Source organism: Felis catus, chromosome A2 (genome assembly GCF_018350175.1).
Source record: "Felis catus isolate Fca126 chromosome A2, F.catus_Fca126_mat1.0, whole genome shotgun sequence".
Classification (NCBI taxonomy): Eukaryota; Metazoa; Chordata; class Mammalia; order Carnivora; family Felidae; genus Felis; species Felis catus.
In genome coordinates, this window is record NC_058369.1 from 160,755,260 (window position 1) to 160,780,609 (window position 25,350).

Sequence of the window (25,350 nt, forward strand, 5' to 3'; positions counted from 1 at the left end):
CAATTCAGCCCATAATGGTATCTTTCCATTTAATCCCCCCCTTTCTCCATTTTTAACGTCATTTTCTATTGGTTGCATAATTTGCGTTCATATATTTTATCATCGGTTCTCCCCAAACTAGCGGAATAACCATGCAAAAATGAAAACTTGACCACGTTTCATGCTGCTTAAATCCTTCATTTGTTCTCCAACAACCACGAGGATGGTGCCCACCAGCACCTCAGTGCTCAAGGAACTGTACCTGTCTACGTGACCCGGCCACTCTCTCACCTGCAGCGAGAGTAGACTGCTTACATCTCTCGACCTTTTCAAATTCTCTTTGCTTGAAGTCCCAATCAAGTCTTTTCACATGACTACTTGATATAGTCCAAAAAGCTCAATATCATCCTTTGCAAAAACGATTAACAGACTGCGATTTTCAATGTTGTTTAAGTTAGCTGTTCTCCCATGCGCCCTCAGAGCATCAGCACAATACAGTACGATTATTTCTGCCCTGAACTGAGAGTGCTGTGTGAGCGGAGGCTGTGTCTTGATTTAGACCTGTGTCTTTAGTATAGCGAAGTGCATGTTCCTCTTAGGCACTTAGGAAATATTTGATATGTGAGTGAGTGAATGAATGAATGAATAAAAAATATTAGCTAGAAGGAATATTTTACTATATTATTTCAATGCTCTAATGCCAATATTATAGAAGTAATCAATTATAGTTAAAAATAAACCCTTAGGGGGCACCTAGGAGGCTCAGTTGGTTAAGTGTCCGACTCTTGACTTTGGCTCAGGTCATAATCTCACGGTTCATGAGTTTGAGCCCTGCATCGGGCTCCGTGCTGACAGGGAAGAGCCTCCTTGGGATTCTCTCTGTCTCTGTCTCTGTCTCTCTCTCTCTCTCTCTCGTGATTTTGAGCCCCATGTTGGGCTCTGTGCTGACAGCTCAGAGCCTGGAGCCTGCTTTGGATTCTGTGTCTCCCTCTCTTTCTGCCCTCCCCCACTCATGCTCTGTCTCTCTCTGTCTCAAAAATAAATAAACATTAAAAATAATAATAATAAAAATAAAAGTGGTGGTTCTTTGTTGACAGGTGATGAAACTGTATGATTTATTTCCTTTTTCCTACTTTCCTGTATTTTTCATATAGCCTTCATTCTATGAAATGTCCCATGACTCTCTACTCATGTTAATACATTTACCTCCCTTTTCACAACATTTTCAAATTGTATTCTTCTTTACATTTCCCTGCTTAAAAAAAAAAAATCCAAAGTGGCATCTGAAACAAATTATCCAGCCCCACGTCTGCATTTCTGTGGAAACGAAAATAAAACACATAACAGGGCTCGGAGGATAAACTTGTCCAACCACTGTGAAATTTCCATTACGCCCTTTATGACTTCTCCAGGCCTGGGCCCTGAGGACAAATGAGCAGTCTCATCTCTGATCAAGGGTTACTTCGAGTTAAAATTATCTGCCATTCTAGAGAAACTCTTCCACATGGTCGCACCCTGCCGCTCTGAAGGTGAGAGTCACCCCCGCCATTCACATATCAGATAGCTACAGGATGCAACGCAGAGACTTGGACAAAAGCATTAAACGTCACTCAAAACGTTATTTCCATTAAAGTGACGTCATCTCGGGTGTCATCACCTAAATGTTTTCATTTTTCTGTGGCCCTCACAGAACAGATACTGCCCTTGAGGCAACCTTGCTGGGTAACTTTCGCTGAAGAGAAGTGCAGAAAAGGATAGTCATTGTAATTTTTGGAAAGGATATAATAATCATTGTATGGTTTGGGGGAGCCTTCCCTCTGATTTTCCTCCACGTGCTGGGTATCTCCGCGGTTAGATGATAGAGCCATAGAGTTTCAGAGATAGAAGGAGTCTTACGGGTCTTCGGGTGTATATAGCCTCATTTACGAGTGAGGAAATGGAAGCCCAGAGAAGCCCAGGAACCTGGTGAATGTGCTCATTCTCCTTCCTCTGAGAGGCCTTGGAAGTGAACTGCACCATGAATGACCCATCTCTATGATTAATTTCAACTGTTCCATTTGTCTGCTGGCTCTGTAGTCAGAAGACTTGGGTCAGTTGTAAACTAGTCATTTTGAAGGACCTGTGGTGTAAAGTTGCATTAGGATTAAATGAGACACTTGTTACAAACTAAGTTCATAAATAATGCTGGTGTTCGCTATCACGATAATGACTGTCGTCATTTATTGTACATGTAATTCTACTGTTTGAGCTGAGGCGTTCTGGAATATGGAGATTTAAGAGCTTATGAGGGGGCCCTGGGTGGTTCAGTTGGTTGAAGTCTCTGACTTCAGCTCAGGTCATGATTTCACGGTTCATGAGTTCAAGCCCCACGTCGGGCTCTGTGCTGACAGTTCAGAGCCTGGAGTCTGCTTTGGATTCTGTGTCTCCCTCGCTCTCTGCCCCTCCCCCGCTTATGCTCTGTCTCTCACTCTCAAAAATAATCATTAAAAAAATTGTTTTAAGAGTTTATGAAGGCAGTAACGTTACCACTTTTGCTTCCAACTGCTTGGTATGTATCCAGCTTTGATATCCCCGTTTCTCAGGATTTTGAAGACCGACAGATGAGGAGGACCCAAAACAACAACAATCGTTGACACTGTGTGGGTGCCGGGTTGGCAGCTGGTTCTCTCTTAAGTGTTTTTCGTGCGTTTTCCCATTTAGTCCTCAAGACGACCTCATAAAATGAGCAGATAACCCCCATTTTCACAATGAGATGCGGACACGGGTTAATTACACAGGTGGAAGAATTACCGTATTACCACCTTCCGACTGCTCCTCTGTCTCCACTGCCATGAGTCCAGAGGAGTTGGCGTCTCCTGGTGTCTCAGTTCCCAGAGCTGACAGCGGCTTTCCTGGTGGCAAGAGACGTTCCCACCAGGTCTCTGGCCATAAAGTCACACATGTCACCAAATGCTCTAGTGAGCAAGGTTTCCTAGAGCAAGAAGGTAGCCTTTGATGAGGGGCTTGACCACCTACTTATAAGTGAACACACAGCGTGTGTAACAGTATGTAAGTGATACCACTGGGGCAAGGACATGCTTTGAAATGCTATCTGATGTGCTTTCTTTCCAGAGCGTTCCCTTCTCCATCCCTTTTCTATCCTTGGTAAGGGACTCAGGCAAGTCTTGAGACTGAGTCTGTTGTTCCAGGGAAGGGAGAGTAGGTATTCCCTGGAAAGAAGAGTTCTTACTCACTTTTGAGCCTCAAATTAGGCTTATAGAAACTCATAGCGAGACGGCCATTTTAGAGGAAGAAACGATTTTTCTTGAACTTCTAAAGCTACGTTGCATCACAGTCAAAACAGATTAAAGTGCGCTTTTGAGGAAGAAAGAATACGGCTAAAAACGAGTTCGTGCCGCACAAGTGGGAAAAAACCCCAACCCTCTCTGTGGATGGTGCGTGAGAAAGAGAGAGGGAGGAAAGGAGAAAAGAAGAAACAAACAAGCAAACAAACGTGGAAAGGAATGAGAAACAGCTGATGGGGATTGAAGTGGAAAGAGAGTGAGAGGCAGAAGAGGAGAAACAGAAGACCCTCCTCTCCCACCTTCTGCTTGGATGGAAATCCCGAGCGTAGAGAGAACGGAGAGATATCCACGTTGTTTGCGGGCGGCTAAGAAAGGGAGACAGGTAAGACCTGGGAGAAGTTCCATACGAGGCTCTTTAAACCAAGAGATTATTAATACACCCATAAATGTTTGCTTTCTTAATGCGCCACTTTCTCTCCTCTCACAGCCAGTAAACTTTTCACGCATCCCCTTCTTACCTTTGTGACTCATGTCTTGATTTAGTGGCCCCGATCCGTATTTGCCATCTCTCAACCTTAGCGTTCAAAAGATTCACCGATTTATGCCTGCAATGGTATTGTTATGCCTTCTTTTCTAATCTCCAAAGAAGCCTCGTTTTGGAAATGTCATGCAGGTCTGGATATAAATGTTACTCTATCCGATGTGTAAGTCATACTTCTGAGTTGAAAAAGTTTCAGGATTTTTATAGGGACACTTAAAAACGTTAGGTGGCTTGAAATATTCCCTGCTGATGTACATCATCTCATTTGCAATAATGTATTCGACGGAAGCAAATGATCTTCTGAAGAGTATTCATCTTGCTTCCCATTATAACTTACAGCCTTAGCTCATTTCTCAAAATGCTTTTCCAATTACAGCCAGCACTTGATCATTTGAGCGCACAGCACTTAACCTGAACAATTCTTGCGGGGCTATTCCCTTTTGCCTTGTTACCTGTCCTGAGACCCTCGGAAGTTGGAGTTGCTGAGGGTAGAGTAGGGAAGACACTGAGGGATGCACTGCGGACACGCCCTGTCTGACTGCTAGAAACTTACACAGTTTCACTGACCCCAGTCTCCCTTTGAAGCCTCTGCAAGTTAGGGTCCCCAAGCCTTGTCCTGGGCTTGTCTGGCTCTTTCTACACATTCCCCCTCAGTTACCTCTTTTAATTTCCATGGCACTGAATACAATCTATATGCTGCCACACAGATGTCCACCTCTCCAGCTGTGACCTTTATTCTAAGCCCCAGATGCTTGTATCTAGTTGTTTACTTGATACAAACATTTAACTGTCTCCTGGGCACCTCAAGTCTGGCTTGTTAAAAATGGAGCTTTTGATCACTCCACCAGCAACAACGTGTTCTTTCATTTACCTGTTTATTAAGCCAGAAAGCTGGCTGGCATTCATCCTACATCGTCTACTTCTTTCTGCCCCACCACCCGACTCTGTCTGTCTCTCCCCCCTCGACTACCTGCCGGGTCCAACCCATCAGTAATTTTTTTTCTTTTTTTTTTTCTATCAAATGCGTTTCAAACCCATGCACCTAACTTCCGCTGCCAACAGCCTAATTCTTGGTACTGTCCTCTTTATGCAGGGTTTTATTCAGAGCTATACATGGCCTGTCTGCTTCTACTCTTATCGACTCTTACCTGCTCTGCAAATAACAGCCAGACTGACCTTTGAAAAACAGACGTTGGATGTGTTGCTTCCCTGCTTGGAACCTCTCCAGGCTTCCTAGCATACTTTGCATTTTTCTGAGGGTCTCACGCCCTGCACAGGAGGACTCCTCAGCCTGACCGACCGCACCTGCCTCCTTCAGCCCCCTCTGCTTCCTGAACCCACCTTTGTGCCATTTTCTCCCTCTGCCTGGAACTTTCCCCTGTTCCACACTTGACCGTGGCTCCCTCATCCTCGACCACCAGTTCCTTCATCTTTTAGGACCAGTTTAAATACCCATTGAGCCGAGTTTGGCCCTGTTTGCCCTAGGGGCTTCCTCTCTGTTACTGTTTAACACTGTTATCTGGTTATTTCCTTCAAATCACCTATCTCATTGAGTTTCTATTCATTTTTTTTTTTCTATTTGATCTCCGTTACAGTCTCTGAAAGTCAAGGCCAGGTCTGTTTTATTCACCATGAACAAGCTTATGGCTTAGGGGTCTAGAGTAAGTGGGCATGGTTATTGCATGAATGAATGAATGAATGAATGAATGAACAGATGAATGAACGAACGAACTTTGGTGATGCCCACTGATACCATACAAGTTAGATAAGAAATACCTTAAGCTCATCTCAGAGACCTTTCTCAGGTTTAAATCCTCTCTTTTGGATTCCCTGCTCCACCCCCCACCCCCACACCACCTGCCGCTACAGACACACATAACCCATATTCCTTCATAAGCAGCAGGGACTGTTCTCAGCAAAAGGGGGAACTTCAGATTTTCACATCTGACTCTCATTAGCAATTCGGAAATATTTATCCGGGGAATCTAATCAGTTGATTATTTCTTCCGCTTCAGGCCTTTGCGAAACACCTATGTCTTGCTCCGGTCACTAACACCACGTTGTCCCACGGTGAGTGTTGATCTGGAATAATAATACCCAAGGCTTACCAGTCCTCAGCACTGCCAGCGACAGTAGGTCAAGCAAATACCAGAATGGCTGGCACCTCCCTATGACTGTCCTGAGGTGCAAGGCAGTGTAGGAAACCACTTACATCGTGGAGTGGGAGAGAGGAGTTCTAAGGATCATTAACTGTATCCACATTGGAAGCAAAAGGCATGAGGCAGGCATCCCACACCCCTGTGGGGTGATTGCAGCTACATGAGAGCCTTGCCCCCGCAGATCAGCACTCCATACGAAGCACACCCTTTCCATCCAGTGTCCCCCCCCCCCCCCCGTAGGCCTCCCCATCATCGACACACAAGTCCTAGGCTGTGAGCTTGTTAAGGATATCAACTATCTGTGTCCTTCATTTACCACCATGCTGGATGAAACTGTCCAACGTAAGGCAATGTTATGAGGACTCCACTGCTTTCCTCTTTTACCTGGAATACAGGATTGGAGTAAAACACTTGGCCCAGGGCGTAAAGGTGATTGGTAGGTATAACAAAGGACCACCGAATGGGTGGGTGGCTTACAATAAGAGAAATTAATTTTCTTATCGTCTTGGAGCCTGTACCTCAGGGGTCAAGCGGCCACAGGGTCGTGTGCTCTCCGCAGGCTCTAGAGAGACCCTTTCTTAGCCTTCCATCTTCTGGCATTGCCCTACTCAGCGTTCCTTGGCTTGTGGTTACATTACTCCAATGTCTGTTTCATTGTCACACGGTGTTATGTCCGTATGTCCGCATTTCCCTTTTTACGAGGACACTGGGCACAGGATTTGGACCCATCGTGATCCAGTTTGACCCCATCTAAACTGGATTACGCCTGCAAGGACCCTATTTTCGAATGAGGGCACATTTACAGGGTCTGGGAGGTCACAGATTTTGTGAGAACGCTCTTCAGCCCAGTACGGTAGGTTCGGCTGGATTCATAGATGTCAGATAACACCTTGCTAGTGTTTCTCGGGTTTTTATATTTGAAAACTTTGTACTCACCACAGTAGGTGAAAATCACTCAATCGGAAAATTTGAGTATACCTGTACAAAAAAATTGCAGATGTCTGTCAAAGTCTATACTTAGATTACGCTCTTTCCTCATGCAGGAAATGAGAAGGGACCCTGGGCTTGGGTGGGTTACATCCTCCTCTGTCATCCTCCACTGATTTGTCCTATTACTTGATCACTCCTTTCGAGCTGTCATCTCTCAGTTTCAATCCCGTAGGCTTAAAAATCCTATAAAGCTAGTGTTTTTCTTCCTTCTTTCCGCTTTCTCACTTGTCACTTTTGCCGAAGGGTCAGTAACCTTTTTGTGTAAAGGGCCACAGAGTAAATATCTTACGCTTTGTGGGCCACACGGCATCTGTCACAACTATTTGACTCTATCTTCATGGGGCAGGGCAACCAAAGACAATGTGTAAACAAATCAGCCTGGCTGTGTCCCCGTAAAACTCCATTTATGGATGTGGACATGTGAATTGGATACAAATTCCATGCGCCATGAAATATTCTTCTTCTTTCAACTTTTCCGTCCGTTTCAAACTGTAAGAAGTGTTTCCACCTTGAGGACTTTACAAAGAGGAGGCGGACTAGAGCTTCCCAGTCTCTGCCACGTCTTGTTCCTGATCACTAGGTGACCCACCTTCACCTCACCTTTTATAGCATAGATCCCATTCTGCATGCTACAGAATGTTCCAGGTCTCTTTTTCTCTTCACTTTTTGTCCTTTTCCTCTCTACTTCATTCCTCTCTCCCTCCCTCCCTCCTTCCTCCCTCCCTTCCTTCCCTCCTTCCTCCCTCCCTTCCTTCCCTCCTTCCTTCCTTCCTTCCCTCCTTCCTTCCTTCCCTCCTTCCTTTCTTCTTCCCCTCCTTCCTTCCTCCCCTCCTTCCTTCCTCCCCTCCTTCCTTCCTTCCCTCCTTCCTTCCTTCCTCCTTCCCTCCTTCCTTCCTTCCCTCCTTCCTTCCTTCCTTCCCTCCTTCCTTTCTTCCTTCCCTCCTTCCTTCCTTCCTCCCCTCCTTCCTTCCACTTGCCCTCCTTATTTACTTCCCCCTCCCACTGGTTACTGTATTTCCAAAATAAATACCCACTGCCTCTAAATTATATTTGATAATTGCACATTAATTATTTTAATCATATCCTATTTTCTAAAAATGGAGGGGTGGTGATAATAGGTCATGTCAATATTCATGAGACAGTCATTCCCTTATCCAAGATAAAAAAAAATAGGCTTTAAAATCTCTACGTGAAATAAATACAAACTGTAAGAATCCCTTGGTTATTGTGAGAAGTGTGTGTTTTCTCTGCTGGGTGATCAGCCTCCAAGCATATCCAAAATTAGAATGCCGTACGAGGTCCTGCGTGCCCATAACCCAGCTTCTACAAGTTGCCAGTGACAGCCAGTTTTGTTTCATTCGTCTCCCTCTTGCCCACCATGGAATTACTTTGAAACAAGTCCCAGGCATCAGTGATATTTTAGCCTGTATCTATGAAAGATCATGGTTCTTTTTTTAAAAAGCATGTCCACAATCACATCCTCACAGCTAAAAACCAATCACAATTTCTTAATGTCTTTAAATATCCAGTGTTCAATTTCCCCAATTGTTTCATAATTGGGCAGCCTCCATTTTGTGGGTCCCAGAATATGAATTAACTTTATCATGCCTGATACTGCTTTGTTGGCTCAGTACACATTTATTGAGCACTTGAGTCCCCTCCACCAGGTATTCTGTTAGATAATAAGGATTAAGCAAGGACAGTGATGCCCACATTGCCCTTGGCAACTTAACAAGTGGTGGCTACAAAAAATATGTTACAAACATGCTACGAGAAATGCAAACCCACTGGTAAACTTAGATTTTTAGGAACCAGATGGAGATGGAAGGACATCTAACTTGAACTTGGTGTGGTACTGGGGATTGGGAAGTGGGCAGTATTTTCTGCAAAGTGCTTACCATCTAAAACCCTGACGGACTAAGAGCCAGGGCAGGTGGCTGTGTTTTTGGATCAGGGCAGAACTTGCTTCGTTGAGAGTCAGCCTAGGATTTAGGAAGCTTCACAGAGAATCATTTTTAAAAAGTGAAATCACCTAATACATTTGTACTTCTGTTGAAATGAAAGTGAGAACACCAGTTCCACTTCCTCTGTATATGTTAACTCTGATATTTTAAGGGTTTCTTTCCCTAAAAAGTTACTTCTAGCTAATTATCCTTACCAAGGAACTTAATCTGTCAGACTGTCTTGCTAATGTTCCTCACAATGGGGTCTGCTTCAGTGAAGAGAAACTGACTTAATGGGGAAAATTAAATACTTAGAGAAGTTGATTATTTGGGGATTTTCTTCCAAGGTGATAAGTGTTATCTGTATCATCAGCACAGTTTTGGGGGGGACGCCTGGGTGGCTCAGTCGGTTAAGCGTCTGACTTTCGGTTTCAGCTCAGGTCATGGTCTCATGCTTTCATGAGTTCGAGCCCTGCTTTGGGCTCTGTGTTGACAGCATGGAGCCTGCTTGGGATTCTCTCTCTCCCTCTCTCTCTGTCCGTCCTCCACTCGCACTGTCTCTGTCTCTCTCAAAAATAAAGAAAGAAAAGAAAAAAAATTTTTAATGAAGCCTCGTGCCTGGGTTGGAAGAAGGGAGAACAGCCACAAATCCTCTAATGGGAAGGATTACTTACACCACAGCCCTTAGTGTCCCTAAAGAGGTAAACTGCTAGGATATGTTTGATCTCCCAAAATTTCAGGGAGCAGTGATGTGAGCTTGGGTCAACATGAAAGGAAAGGTCATGTGGTAAGAGTCTGTTCTGTTAATAACGAATCAAACTGTCATTTCCAATTGTATGTTTTCTGCTATATCAAAGGTTCTCGGAAACTTCAGGAAGAATGTCATTTCTCAAGTTAGCCTGTTGCAAGTTAGGTTTAAACTCAGTGCTAACAGAAAATAAAATTCCCCAACACTAAAATATACCTAAAGTACAATACTAGAGAATATTAAAGCGTCACATGTGTTAAAGAACTTGGTGTGGGTGATAGGTGGGTTTATGATTTATACACTAAGTCTTACTGCTTGGATTATTCTGGCCATTGCCTGAAAATTAGCAGTTACTTTTAAAGGTTGTACCGTAACTCCTTATTTTGGGTTCCTCCTCCACTAGGTCTTTGGTGGCTTTAATGGCCCTCACTCATCTCTGTGTGCCCAGGGCCTAGAACAGTGCTTGGAATACAGCAAGGTGTTCATAAGCAAAAGTCCCTCCGCTCCTGACATTCTTGCCGTGGAAGGAGGCATCCATGTACTTAGCATAGGACCCTTACTGTCTTACTCTCCACCCTGGATAGAATTGGTGGTGGTTTTAAGATGTTCATTGCACCTGAGGTATATTTTTATGTTGCTCTTTTAAAAATCATTGCAGTTCCACCTCTTGTAAATGCCGCAAGTACAATACCAGTACTCTGTAATTTCCGATATCGCTTTGATTTTTTCACCTGTAAAACTTTCTCAATGCGTAATGTTTTTCTGAAGCTTAATACTGTCGAGTGCTCTAGCGTGATCTATAATCCCATGAACTATATTTCAAATGGGTACTTCATAGGAATGATCAAAGATGATAGGGATAGAGGTTTGTTATAAACTAAATGAAGAAAGGAATAAGGTATATAATGAGCACAATATGCATTGAACTTTTGCAGACTGCTCGGAATTTGAGATGCACCAGTAAAAAAAAGGTATAAAAAAATTCTCCAGCGTAGTGGAGTTGACAGGCTTTGAGGCAGGTAGGGGTGGGGTGGAGAGGCAGACAACACAAAAGAAGCATCACAAATAAGTAAGCTATATACTATGTTAGAAGGCCACATGTGCTCTGGGACAACAAATGGAGAAGGTGAGGGGCAGTGTGGGTTGTAACTTTGAATAAGGCAGGCAGGGTGGGCCTCAGAGAGATATGCCAGTTGAGCCAAGACTAAATAGAAGTGAAAGAGTTAGTTCTGAGACCAGGGGGAGATGCCTTGAAGGCACAGGAGACAGCCACGCCCCGAGACTGGGCCACCCGTCAGAGCCCAGCAAGAGGTAGACCAGAGTGGGAGATCATTACTTCAAGTGATTTTTTTTTCCGCCTAGAGTATATAGTACGTTTCAAGATATTTTTTAAAATAACAGGAGGTGTTATCTTTAAAGGTCCACAGGAATGGTCAGTCACTGATCCTGGGTGACATTTACTTAGTCCCAAGTTGGAATTGAGATCAAAATCTAATTTCTCTTATAAGCAACAAGAACCAGAAAGCAGGTTTCTCTTGCCACACCGGGCAGAAAACTCCTTGTTGCCACAGAGATGAACCCATGAGGGTCAAACACATGCACCACATCTCTACCTAGTGTGAGCGCAAAGGGGAGGGAAGATTAGCTTGTCTAAGTGCTGACAGAAATGCAGTCAATAACTCCGGCCGTATTGTGGAAGAATTTTAACATCCCTACGATGGAACAAAACCATTAACAAATCTCCTTCTTCCCAGAGAATAGCTAATGCCCTCTTAGTAAAAAGACATAAAGAAGCTCCAAATTGTTCTTCAGGTGGGTGAGAATGATCCACCAGTATTTCTACATGTTCACAGCACTCGATTTGTCATCCATCTTTGGGCTGGAATTGTGAGCATGAAAATGATCAACACTTTCCACCACCCGCAGAACGTCATCTGTACTTTTAGCTCATTTTCCCCGTGCTTCCTGCAGAGGCCCCATCTGCTTTATATACCTGATTTCTCCACACGGGATGAGAGCTGCTTATGCCTTCTGAGCCCGTACGGAGCTACCATTGTGAATGGCTCGAACCACCCCAGCCCGCCATGGTGAAATGGCCCCTATGTCATTGGAGGCTAGGCTACAGAGATGCTTGGAATGCTCGCACAATAGGTACTGGGGGGGAGCAAAATGTGATACCGAATTGCTAATACTTTAAATTATGTCAGCAGGGTTATACTTATTGAGAAAGTCTTCCAAACAAAATAATGATCTAGGAAATGGATGGTCTTCAGACTTATACTCTGGAAAGACTGATGGGATTTTCAAACAGATCCTCTTACAAATGACTAAAGAAAAAAGAAAAAAGAAAAAAAAAAAGAAAGAAATGTGTATTACAGCCTAACCTTATGCTGAGTCTTTTTATCTGAAAGAGTTACAAACAATTCTGTAAAAATTAATACTTTAAACAACTAACTACAGGTGGCTCACTATTTAAGAAATTATTTTGCGACTTAGTGAAGCACACACAGCTCAGGTAAAATCACTAATTTTCCTAGATTATTACTTTGTAAATCTGGATCTTCGTCTAAAGTTTACGTGAAATAAGGTATACTTTGATCGTTTGTTTCAATGTGAAATATTTCTAGCTTATATCCAACACCCAGAGTAGGAAGTATGACATCAAATATAAAATTAAATTAAGCCCATGTATATCCCTAATCTTATTCCCCTTGGCTCGTCCATGATCTTAGAGGGAAAGCTTTCCACTTTCCACTGTTGAAGGTGATGTTAGCTGTAGGTATGTCATACGTGGCCTTGAAGAAATACTTGTAAAATATGAGTTGGTCTTTTATCTCCGCAGGTTTTCAACACCTACCTGTGACCATGCATTAGATCGTCCAACCCGTGCACAATTGTCAGGGCTCTGGAATCTTATACTTCACTATTCCAGACCCTTCAATTTCCAATTGATCTAGAGCCCACCCATTAAATCCTTTTTGTCTCCAAAGTAGTTGGTCTTAACTATAAGAAGAATAAAATGGGTCTTACCCTATCCTTCACATGGCTCATCACTATTTGACCTTTCTGATTCACCGGCAGTGCCATACCTACCTGGTCATTTCACAGCTTTCTAAATCTGGGCCACATGGACTTTCTGTAGGAACTCACAGTGTCACGGTGCCCTGTGCACATCTCTGTTTTAGCACTTGTTTGTGATCTGTAATTCCAGGCTTACTGTTCTCTTTCCATCAATGGACTATACAAGCTTGTCGAGGACAGGAATTCAAGTCTTTGTCCTTCTCATATCCCCAGAACCTAACCATGATGAAAACGGTCAGGAGCTCAATAAATAGCTGTGAATGCATGCAATATTGAATTATAGTACTGTTTTATGGCATTTTTCTATGTTTAATAGGTTGTATATTGTTGTCATTTAAAAAGTCTGCTCTCTGAAAATTAGTGGGTTCCTGTGGGGAAGACAATACAATTTTTGATGTGTCACCAACCATGTCACCACTGGGTCAAAGGGATGAAGAGTGAAAAGAGCACTAAATCCAGATTTAGGAGACAAAGTCTCCATCATTTTGCCACTAACTCTTCATAGTCATTTGGGCAAGTGACTTATCACTCCTGAGACTTGGCTTCTGTATTTCTAATAGAAGATGGTCACAGTGGATGTTCTCTAAGATGTTTATGTTGATGTTATTTGGGATTCAAAATTTTTCACATGAGAACATGGCTTCCTTCGAATGTTAGGCTTCCTGCCTTTGATATGTCTTCCTATAAGGCTGCAAATTTTTTTTATGTTCATTTGTTTTTGAGAGAGAGAACAAGGGATGAAGGGTAGAGAGTGGGAGACACAGAATCCGAAGGAGGTTCCAGGCTCTGAGCTGTCAGCCCAGAGCCTGACGCGGGGCTTGAACTCACGGGCTGTGAGATCAAGACCTGAGCCAAGGTTGGACACTTAACCAACGGGGCCACCCAGGAGCCCCAAGGCTGAAATTTCTGTAGCATTTAATTGGACATCCTTACTCATATCTTGCTCATAGTTAAGGCTCAACCATTATTTGATGGAATCAGGATAAGAGCCATTAAGACTCCTGTGCCCAAACAAAGCCACAGATAAAGTTATTGGAATGCAGTTTATTAGAGGAGAAATTTGAGCATATACAGAATTGGGCCCACTAGTTTTATCCAGCAGGCCAGGGTTTACATGCAATATGAAAAATCTTGGGTGATACGTATACGATAGTTCATTTCCCATTGTGTTATCGTAAGAGGGAGAAACCCAAAGTCATTCCTGAAGTGTAACTGTAATAGATACAAGGACTTGTAAGGAATTTGGACTGCAAGTTGATGTTGGTTATGCCCCTTTAAGTTATATGTATCATTTTAAATTTAGGTATTCTACAATAGTCTCTTTTTTTAAAGATTATTTCAGAGTTCATATGAATAAAGGTGAGAAAAAAAAGCTCTCAGATGAACAAATGAGTCCTCAACCAGTACCGGTGATATTGTTTGAAATCAAAAACCCTTAGATGCATATGCAAATGTATAGGACACACAAATTTCTTTTTTCTATTGGATTCAGCTCCAACTGGACTTTTATTACAATATGCTCTATAATGTGAACTTCAGATTGTATATGGGTAGCATGGAAAAGAGTCAAAAATAGCCTATATGTGGTAAAGAAATTGGTTATGTCCTGGGAGGAGTTATTCTTTGCTTTTTTTCCACTGGTCATTTCCTGACTATCAGTTCCTGGTCAGAACTTCAGCCATACGACGACTTGAGTCCTCATGAAGTGAATTACTTGAGAATTAACAGATAGGATAAGGATGTGGGGTCACTGGCATAGGTAGCAGAGATTTCTAACGTCCTCATGTCAATATAACTAAGCTGGGTAATCTTGAAGACCCTGTTTACTGCCAAGGAGAGGGATGTGTTTCCACAGTATGCTCCGTATGTTTCCCAGTATTTGAAAAATATCATTATATTGTCTGTATTGAAAACATTGTACAGTGTGACAGTTTTTAAAAATGTGATTACGTGATGAGACAGAGAGTAAGCTCTCAGCAATTACAGAAGGCACTTTCATAACACACTAATCCAAAGAGAGTATTTGAAATACACTCGCTTATCAATTGCTTCTTCATAAAAATGAAACAGCCATACATAGTGGTTTCTATTTGCATTACACCCATACCTGATAATACAGATTATATAAGTTGTATATAAACACATTACAAATATGGGAATAGGATTCTTAATTTTTCACTTATGATACTAGCAAAGGAAACTCTATGCAGTATAACTTTCTTCTAGATGGTGGATATCTGCAAAATTGTTAATATCCATTTGTCACTTAAGATTTAATGGCTCCAAAGGAGCCATTGCGATGTGTAATAGGCAAGCATTAAAAAATAATTTGCAAGATGCATCAACAGTAATTGCTTTCTGCCATTAAAATAGAGTTTACAGATTTCCTTTTATAATGCCATGACAATGTAAAAAGTTTTAAATCTTTATCTATCTATGCACACACACATGTTTTTCAAGCCTTCTGAAGTATATAATTTTATTGAAATAAAGGATAGTATGTCAGAGAATAAGTTTAAGCACGCCACATTAACTTGCTCCAAACCTTCCTGTGCCAAGGACTTCCCATTTCACTTTGGGGTCACACACCTCCCCCATCCCCATTACACCTCGAACTTTAATTCCTGCTATTCTTTCCTTCCTCACTCACTGGCCTCCTTGTATACCTGAACAACACCAGAAATATTCTCAAGCCAGAACGTTTTCATTTGCCCTTTCTCTGTCTGGAATACTTTTACCCGGACATTCACACGGTTTGTTGGACAATGATCTTATTTATTCAGATGTCACATAGTGAGGCTTGTTGTGCTGTCCTCGGTCTTTAAAAATGCAGTCAGACAGGGGCACCTGGGTGGCTCAATCAGTTAAGCATCTGACCTCGGCTCAGGTCATGATCTCACAGTTCGTGGGTCTGAGCCCCGCGTCGGGCTCTGTGCTGACAACTCAGAGCCTGGAGCCTGTTTCCGATTCTGTGTCTCCCTCTCTCTCTGCCCGTCCCCTGTTCATGCTCTGTCTCTGTCTCAAAAATAGGTAAACATTAATAAAATAAGTAAATAAAACTGAAAATGCAATCAGACAAAAATACCATATGATTTCACTTATATGTGAAACCACTTATATGTGGAATCTAAAAAACAAAAGAAACAAAACAGAAACAGACTCCCAGATTCAGGAAACAAACTTGGTTACTGTATGGGTTGGGGTCAGGGGATGGGCAAAATAATTGAAGGGAATTAAGAGCTACAAACTTCCTGTTATAAAATAAGGAAACCATGGGGATGTAATGTACAGCATAGGGAATAGAGTCAATAATATTGTAATTACTCAGTATGGTGACAGGTGGTAACTGGACTTGCCATGGAGATCATTTCGCAAAGTATCAAAATATCGAGTCACTATGATGTACACCTGAAGCTAATAGGGCATCATATATCAATTATACTTAAAATTTTTAAAACTGCAGTCTACGCGTAGCCTGCTCTTCCATTCTCCAATGTAGTTTTTCTCACCATTATCAATTGCTAACTACATATGATGTTTTAATTTTTTTGTTTATTATCTGGTTTTTTTCCCCCACTAGAATACAAGAACGTAAACTGCAAACACTTAGAATTTTTTTCCTCTGTGGTTCCCCTAGTGCCTAGATCCATATCTGATCCATAGTGGATACTCAGTACTGTTTGTCGAATGAGCGAATGGGCTATGAAACAAATATAAAGAACGTGGTGCCCAGAAGATTGGCACAGAAATGTGTGTGCTCAAATGCGTGGGTGTTGGGTTTAGGGCCAAGCAGTCACTAGAACCAAAATGTTAGCAACTCATCAATATTAACATATTGGTTAATATTTTTAAAGTTATTGACAGAGACCGTAATGGGTGACCATTTTATTTTACTTGCTTAATTAATGTTTGCCTTTATGAACATCATTTTGTGTAAATTAAAAAGGGGCTTATGATACTTGAGAAAGGGTCAGAGTAGAATGCTGTTTCATTATGAGTTAAAGAATGAAAGTCGTGGAATATTGGAATATTGCCATAGAACAAAGACATGGTGCTGGTAAGGATTTTTTTTTTTTAAGTAAATAGCGAGTAGTGTCAAACATTTGAGAACTCTATACTAGAGGCTGATTTTAACAGAAAAGAGATAAAGTTCACCGTATTTAATTAACAGATCTTTACTTAGGTGAAGGTAAATGTGAAGGTCTGGATATAGGTGACAATCCGTTTGCGGTCAGAATCATGTCAGAAAGAGACAGAATTACTAGAACATATTGTATTTTGTTGCTGTATCAGAGCAGCTGAAGGAAGACAGTTCTGATCAGGCCAAAGGTGAACATGGAAAACGATCATCCTATCCCATGGAAAACGTGTTACTACATGGGCACCGTACTTGAACTTGCTTTAGTTGGTTTCAGAAGAGCAAAGTGGAAAGGATTCTAATACAGAGGCACATTGTAACTGATGAAGGGAAATTATAGATTAGAACGACATGGCTCGTCCAGGGTCCCTGAGGAAGGTCAGAGCCAGAACTTGAACCAAAGTGATTTAAGAAGTTCCTGGATCAGGTTATTTGTGTTCTATTTATGTTTTCTTAATTCGTTTTATTCAATGAATGTATTGTCAAGGTCTCTTATGTGTAATGACTATTCTAACCACTGTGCATACAGCATTGAAAACAACCTCTTCCTGGGGCACCTGGGTGGCTCAGTGGGTTAAGCATCTGACTTTGGCTCCAGTCATGATCTCACGGTTTGTGAGTTCGAGCCCCGCATCGGGCTCTGTGTTGACAGCTCAGAGCCTGGAGCCTGCTTCAGATTCTGTGTCTCCCTCTTTCTCTCTCCCTTCCTGGCTCGCTCTCTGTCAAAAAGAGGAAACAACCCCTTCCTCCTCCCCTTCTAACGTAGACGGACAGACAAAATGAAAATGGGCACTCAGCCGGAGAGGGATAAATACTATGGAGAAAACAAAGCCGGACAAGGAGATAGGAAGCAGCTGTGGTGGAGGAGGGGCTCAGCAAAGGAGAAGTTGGCTTCAGGGCAGACCTCAGGAGGAGGAGGGGTGACCCCTGCCGCTATCTAAGGAAAGAGCTAGAGCACGGGCTCCAAGATGGGCTGGCCGGCAGGCTTGAGGGATGCAAGGAGCTCGGTGTGGCTGGAACACCCCGGAACAAGCGGGACATTAGGAGAGCAGGAGGGAACAGTGCAAGGTAGAGCTGGGTCGCGGAGAGCCTCTGGCTGTTTCAACAACTAGTCTTTTACTCTGAGCAAACCGCCCCCCCGGGCCATGTGAGGGCTTTGAGCAGAGTATCCGAGTTTGCCGTATTTTCGAAAGGCTCAGCGTGGCTTCTGTGTGGAGGGTAGGTGTGAGAGTGCAGGGCTGGAAGCAGGGGAGGGGTGGAAGGGATTGTGTGATGTGGTCAGCAGGAGGTGGGGGCTTTGACCAGAACCGGTGGGGAGGTAGAGGTCAGGTGCACCCAGATCTCAAATGTAGAAGGCAGAGCAGACAGGATCCATGGAGAGGTTGGATGATGCCTGTGGAAGAAGGGGGGTGGGGGATGTAACGGGAACTCTGAGGCTCCTGTCCCGAGCAACTGGAAGAACTGAGTTGTCATTTGCTGAAATAAGGAAAACTACGTGAGGGACAAGGTCAGAAGGTCTCTTTTAATCTCTGTTCCCTTGTAACTTATTTATTTGTGGGAGAAACTAGATTGCGTAACCTGTAGAGTTTCACACTGCAGAGATTTTGTGGACTCTTCCCTTGGATCTCACCTAACGTAGTCCCCTCCCCCTGTATGTCCTAGGAGCTGGCAGTGAGGACTGTAAGCGCGATGAGATTCAGGTTTGATGTGGGCCAACACTGTCTGCCATGCAGCGTTGTGTTCCAATCCCACCAGAAGGCCCAGCTCCTCTGGTTGGTTGTAGTACCAGCCGTGAGTACCGTTGCTTAGCTCCTTCTTGTCAGAAGTTCCCAAACGACGGTCCTCTGGTTCCCTCTGTTAATCTTCATGTATGAGCTGAAATACGTCCGTAAAGAGACCCTTAATTATGTTACAGAACATGCAGGTAAGGTAGACTAGATGCTTGATTCTTTGTCCTTACTTCCTAAAATTCAAAACAATGAGTTAGTTACCTGGCATTTCCCACAATTGAACATTTCGTTTTATTTTCACGAACGCCTGGAATTGAACATACCAGATGTATTTTATTCCATTGCAGGAGATTCTTAGTGATGTTAAAATCATCCTTCTCTGTTCCGGGGGGGGGGGGGGGCTTTGAGCTGCCCTCCGTTTCCAGTAGCTCATTTGTTTCCATGTGACGTTACGTTCCAGGCTTATCTTGTACATTTTCAGTCCCGGAATCGGTCACTTCACCTGGCAGCCCGGTTTTCTCTTAATGAAAAATCCTATTGGGTGATGACAATCTGGTGCCACAGGTTGTCCTTGTTTGGGGCCTTTTCCAGTGGTCGGAGCGAAGACGTAGGTCTACATTTTTAAAAAAGAAAAATTATGGGTTCATAGTGATGCTTCTAATTCAAATTCAGGAGTACATAGGGTTATATTTCAGACTCATCCACCTTACGTTTGCTTCTCCTTTTCGCACATGGAAATTTTCAGGATCCAAAACATCAAGGTAATTACTCATTTGTGTTGTTGCCCAGGTATAGAGCATTTCAATAACAAGATGCAGGGTCCAGGTTCATCCAAAAGGTCAGGTGAAAATATTTGTTGACAAGACGAGGGTGCGTTTTCTGATTAGCGCAAACAGCATAGACAAAGATTCTGAGGCCTGAGAGAGCACAGTTCCTTTCAGAAAGCGCAGATACTGTTGTATCAGAGGTGTGATGGGTTAGAGCGTCAGGAAGGAGTGGGAACATAGCAGGCTGTGGATATTAGTATCAATGGGAGACATAAGCTGTCCGTTCTGTGTGTTCCGGAGGTATCTTGCATTTGTTCTTAATAAGAAATACTTTGAGACACCCGGGGGCTCAGTCGCTTGAGCGTCTGACTTGAGTTCAAGTCATGATCCCACAGTCGGTGAGTGCGAGCCCCATATCGAGCTCTCTGCTCTCAGCGTAGAGCCCACTTGGGATCCTCTGCCCCCCTGTCTCCCCGCCCCTCCCCCGCTCATGCTTGCATTCTCGCTCTCCCTTTCAAAAATAAATAAACACTTAAAAAAAACCCATTTCTTTCTACTTTGTCTATACAAGCAGGACTTCTCAGATAGAAGTTTAAGGTTAGCTGTCCTCAACCCTGTTCTACGTGAGTCAGGGAAGGTGGAGCCCAATTATTTTCTGCCGCTTGCGGAAGCATTTGCGTCCTAACGACCCGTTTTCATCGTTATGTTTCTCCCCACAGAGGACAAAGTGTGGACCATCGTGTCTCACGATTTGCAGATGCAGACCACGGTGGCGGGCTACAGCCCAGAAAAATACTCCGTGACGCAGCTAGTTTACAGCGCCTCCATGGACCAGATCAGTGCCGTCACCAGCAGCGCTGAGCACTGTGAGCAGTACGTCTCCTACTTCTGCAAGATGTCCAGGCTGTTGAACACCCCAGGTAGGCTGCGAATGGAGGGTTCCTTTTAATTACTGTCCCAGCTGGTGCTTGGAATGACCGCCACCACCCAACAGGTGTGACTTAGCATCTCCCAGTCCGGCCTCCCCAAGTGCAGGCAGCTGTGACCAAAGTCAAATCGCACTTGGTTTGTTTTCTGGAGAACGAAACTGACAAAGTACGATGTTAAGGAAAAAAAAAAAAATTCCCTGGTCTGCAACGTCCAGGTTTTTCAACTTTCCGCACCTACTTACGTGCACGAGTGTTTCTGGTGCTTAATGATCAGTCGTGGCTTCGGGCAAAGGTGTCTCCGAGCCTCTTGTGAACTTTCAAGCGATGCCCTCTGAGCTGTTCAGTTGTGTTTAAGGAGAAGCTGAAAGGCCGCCCGAGATGAATAGCGTGTAGCACAGCGATAGAATTCAGAGCCCTTTGCTGTCTGCAGTCATTTAACAGGATCCGTTTGTCTCAAGGAGCTCGACCTGATTGTTTAGGTGTGGGACGGCTTACTTTTAGCAATGCTTCCAAGTGTGTGTGTGTGTGTGTGTGTGTGTGTGTGTGTGTGCGCGTGTGCGTTAAAGGTATAAAAACTAGTGTCCAAAGGATGCACTGGAAATAGAGATCCGTGTGCTTTGGGGTTCTTGGCCACCAATTCAAGACGTTGACAGAAAACGAAATCCCTCAGTCTGTAGTATGACAGAGCAGAAATAAAGCATGCGCTCTGACCACACTTTTCAGCCGTGCCGCTCTCCAGGTGTGCGATTTGGGTGGCGTTGATTGAACTCGTAAGCCTCAGTTTCCAGTCTTTTTCATTCAGATAGGAATCATAATACGTACTGCAGGTGAGTGAGAATTTAATAAGTACGTGTACTAAATGCTGACTGCAGGGTTTGATCCACTTAAGGACTTTATAAATAGCAAATAGCGTATTGATTATTTGTAATAGTAAGCAATAGAAGTGACATCATGCCACATCACAGACCCATGGGCTATTTGATGCCCCAAATCGGTGTTGGATTAGAGGCAGTATTATGTGGAATAGCTTACAAAGAAGAGTTCTAATAAAACATTATACGGTATTTTGAAGATTTGCATGTATTTTATGCGCTGAAATTATAGACAAGTGTAACCTCTAGAATCTAATAGTAAAATCTAGGGGCGCCTGGGTGGCTCAGTGGGTTAAGCGTCGGATTCTCTTTTTGGCTCAAGTCACGGTCTCACAGTTTGAGTTTGAGCCCCACACTGGGGCTTGGGAGCCTGCTTGGGATTCCCTCCCTCCCTCCCTCTCTCTTTCTCTCTCTCTCCCTCTCAAAATACATAAAAATTAACTTTAAAAGTAAAATCTGTAAAAAAAAAAAAGTACATGTGGACACGATTGGTTCAGACAATTAGTGCTTCTGCTGTTTGAAGAAAGAAGAGATGATTGTGGCTGGGGTGTTGAGGTGCTCAGAGGCAGAGACACAGTTTGAGGACGTTGAAGGAGGGTAAGCCTAAGGCTAGTTTCTAGTCTGTTTTTAAGAGTACTCAGTTACATTTCTAATAATAAGTTCGGGGTGCCTGGGTGGCTCAGTCAGTTAAGCGTCCGATTTCGGCTCAGGTCATGATCTCACGGTCTGTGAGTTCGAGCCCCGCGTCGGGCTCTGAACTGACTGCTCAGAGCCTGGAGCCTGTTTTGGATTCTGTGTCTCCCTCTCTCTCTGACCCTCTCCCATTCATGCTCTGTCTCTCTCTGTCTCAAAAATAAATAAACATTAAAAAAATTTAAATAAAAAAATAATAAGTTCAACACACTAAATCAAAGTCAGGAGTTCACTGCTAATCTGCACAATAGCAGACTATTTTCTTGGGATTCCAGACATTGTGTTTCCAGACATTTGTAGATGATTATTGCACATAATAGATTATGCTCTGAAAATAAGTTTATCATATGCTGCTTGCCTTTGAAGATGTGTGTGTATATGTATACATATGTATGTATACATAATTATGTATATGTATATACATATATATGTATACTTTTTCCTCACAAGAGATTAGTGCTTAATAAATGTTTGCTAATTGGAATGAACTGAAAATACATCATTATATAATTTTAACTATTATCTCATCCTACCTTCGGGCAGTTGGTTTAAACCCATGTGTGCATCAGAATTCTCAGATCTGTCAAAATGCTGATTGCATGGCCGTATTCCTGGAACTCTCATTCGATAGAACTTGGTTGGGACCCATGAATGTTTGCTTTTAAAAAACATCCAAGAGTAGTTCTGTGGACCATACACTAAGAAACACCATGTTTAATTTAAAGCATGAAGGTCTCTCATGTTAGACTTTACGGTTTGAGTTCTCCATGGTGGAGAAGATTAAAGGAAATATTAGAGCTTGTCTAGCCAATTAAACAAAAAGGGCATACCTAATTTCCTGCTCCTTCAGCTAAACCAAACTGGCACTGTAGTATTTTTTAATCCTTTGCATAGACCAGTCTCTAAATGTTACAGAGTGAATTTCCACCCACCCTTTTTTTTTTTTTTTTAATGTTTTATTTACTTTTGAGAGAGAGAGACAGCACGAGCAGGGGAGGGACAGAGAGAGAGGGAGACACAGAATTCGAAGACAGGCTCCAGGCTCTGAGCTGTCAGCACAGAGCCTGACGTGAGGCTCGAACTCACGGACTGTGAGATCATGACCTGAGCCGGAGTTGAACAGTTAACCGACTGAGCCACCCGGGCGCCCCATTTCAGCCCACCCTTCTGAGTCATTCTTCATCCTCCCAACTTCTGTTTTCCAGGCTAACTAATCTGTAGAACAGCTGAAGCAAGGAAAAGGAATAGTTGGGGTAGCGAGTGTTTCCAAATGATGGCATTCTGTATATGTCCAAATAAGAAAGAACACAATTTAATAAAAATCTTTAATTTGCTGTTTTAAGGAGCTAATGTTTGCTGTAATTGGTTTTTTTTTTTCCTCCTTCCTGGTAACATTCAATTTTAAATATCCATTTACTCGTTCTTAACTAAGACTGAATTATATTGGAACTTCTGTAGTACTCCTTGTGACATCTGTTTGAATACAAAGTATATTCATTATAGTCATGGCAATTAAAATGAATATCAAATGAGTTTGTAATAGCTATGTACTTAAAATGTTATTCTTTATTTTAAGAGCCTTACCCTCAAGAGTTCATTTGGGTCTCTATAGTTTCTAATGATACTTATGATAAAGAGTTGTTTGTATGCATAAGGACCTCATTTTTATTTTGATAAATGTTTGGTTGTACCATACCATTAGCTAACCAATGTAGAATTACTCATCATTGGTTTCTTGCAACTTTACAAGGTAGTGTAATATATTTCTTGCAATCTTATCTCTTCTTTTTATTACTACAAAATTTAAAAATGGAATCCATTTTACGGTAATGATTTTGCCATTTTTTATGGTCATATCTGTTCTTGCCATGTAACTATTAATTCAGTTGTCCTTATCAGCTTTATAAAAGACATAGAAACAAGACAAATAAAGTTATTTTATTCCATAGAAGAGCCTGTTTGGAGTGAGGCATACCAACTTGGGAATGAACAAATTGTACTTAAACAATGAAAACCATTAATGGATATCAAAAACCAAAAGGATATTAGCATGTTTTATATTTATATCCCCAGAACTGCAAATGTAGTAATATCTGAACTTACAAAGGCAAAAATGGTTAAACAATGAAATCTACTTCTGAAATAAATACCTTAAGAACCTGAATTTCTTAAGCTAGATACCAAGAGAAAGTTTCATTGCATCCCACTTGAGAAATGTCTTAGTCAACAATCTTAATATTTTAGATAAAATACTTCCCTGTATTTGGGCAAAGACCTACTAGCCTGCTTTTAAAATTCTTATTTTCATATCTTAGATGCACTGTTGCCCTATATTTATTTTATAAAACATTGTACTTTCTAATTAAGAATTTTTTTTTATTGTTGAGGTATGTATTCCTTACATCTATAAAGAGTTAATTGTAGAGGTATAAAGTTGATATGATTCCTATTTCTCTAACTATACTTAGTGTTGTTTTCTTTGGTTTCCAGTGTTTCACTTCCTTTAATTTCTCAATGTAGTCTTATTCTATTCTCATAAGTCATAGTTTTATTGCTTCTTTTATTGAAAGAAGCAATATAAATTATCCATGCTTTGGGGTAGTTTACTATTGGATTTTGTATCTATTGAAAAGGAATTATGTTCACAATTTTTGCCTATAAAGTAAGCTGTGTAAAATTCAATATACTTTGATGATACTAAACAGTGATTTAGTGGCATCCAAAGGACAAGAAAACATGACTCTGGTATTATAACTTATAACCTATTTTTAGAAGAAATTTCTAAACTTTGGTGAAGTTATTAAGAAGGCGAACTTTCCAAGTTGGTGCTATGCCTTGTAAGAAGCCATGATGTTTAACTCTTGAAACAATATAGATAAAAACATTGCTTGGTTGCCACTAACGACTAACATTTTCATTGTGTCTAGTCAGTATATTAATTCAAAGATGAATAATTTAGCTAATTAATTATTGTGTTAATTATTACTAAAACTGGAGGGTTTAATTAAATGGGGCAAGCAAGGAAGGTAGAAATAACTAAAAGGTAAAAGCAGATTAAATCCGGTAATATTCCACACCCAGGCAACTAGACTGTCCATAGAGGACATTGTGGTTAAAAGGGACAGAATGGTCACAGGGAAAATAGAGGCTATTTCAGCAGTATGGACAGGAGTTGATGAAGGCCTCAGATGATGGTTGAGATCATCAATAAGTCCACAGATATTTATTGTTTATTGCATATCAGGAATTGTGACCTATAAGCTGACATGTGGATTCATATGAGTTGCCTAAGAAAAAAAAATGGCAGGGAGAATTCTCGGTTAGAGATATCAGAATGTGCAGTGTTTCTGAGATGGACGTCAAAGGACACATACTTGGAAAGACATGAGAATGGCTGGAGTAGAGACCTTGAGGGTGAGAGATAGAGAGAAATATGAAGGAGAATCTCTGCATGACCTTCAGGATTCCACTCAAAGGGCCAAGGGAATGGTTTTCA

At 42.1% G+C, this 25,350-nt stretch overlaps 1 protein-coding gene and 1 long non-coding RNA gene across 6 annotated transcripts in view; one reads left to right on the top strand and one right to left on the bottom strand.

Moving 5' to 3' along the window:
* The window catches only part of CNTNAP2 (contactin associated protein 2), a 1,965,211-nt gene that overhangs the window by 1,290,982 nt on the left and 648,879 nt on the right, over positions 1–25,350 (top strand). For all 5 annotated transcript variants that reach the window (XM_045053282.1, XM_045053281.1, XM_023250688.2 and 2 more), the window contains one exon: positions 20,080–20,280. In XM_045053282.1, coding sequence (XP_044909217.1) covers positions 20,080–20,280 — 201 coding nt within the window. The remainder of the gene's footprint in view (positions 1–20,079; positions 20,281–25,350) is intronic.
* On the bottom strand, positions 17,689–19,804 carry LOC123384161. The gene is made up of 2 exons (XR_006594879.1): positions 18,855–19,804; positions 17,689–18,738 (listed from the first exon to the last, which is right to left on the bottom strand). It is a non-coding gene; the product is annotated as an uncharacterized LOC123384161 (long non-coding RNA).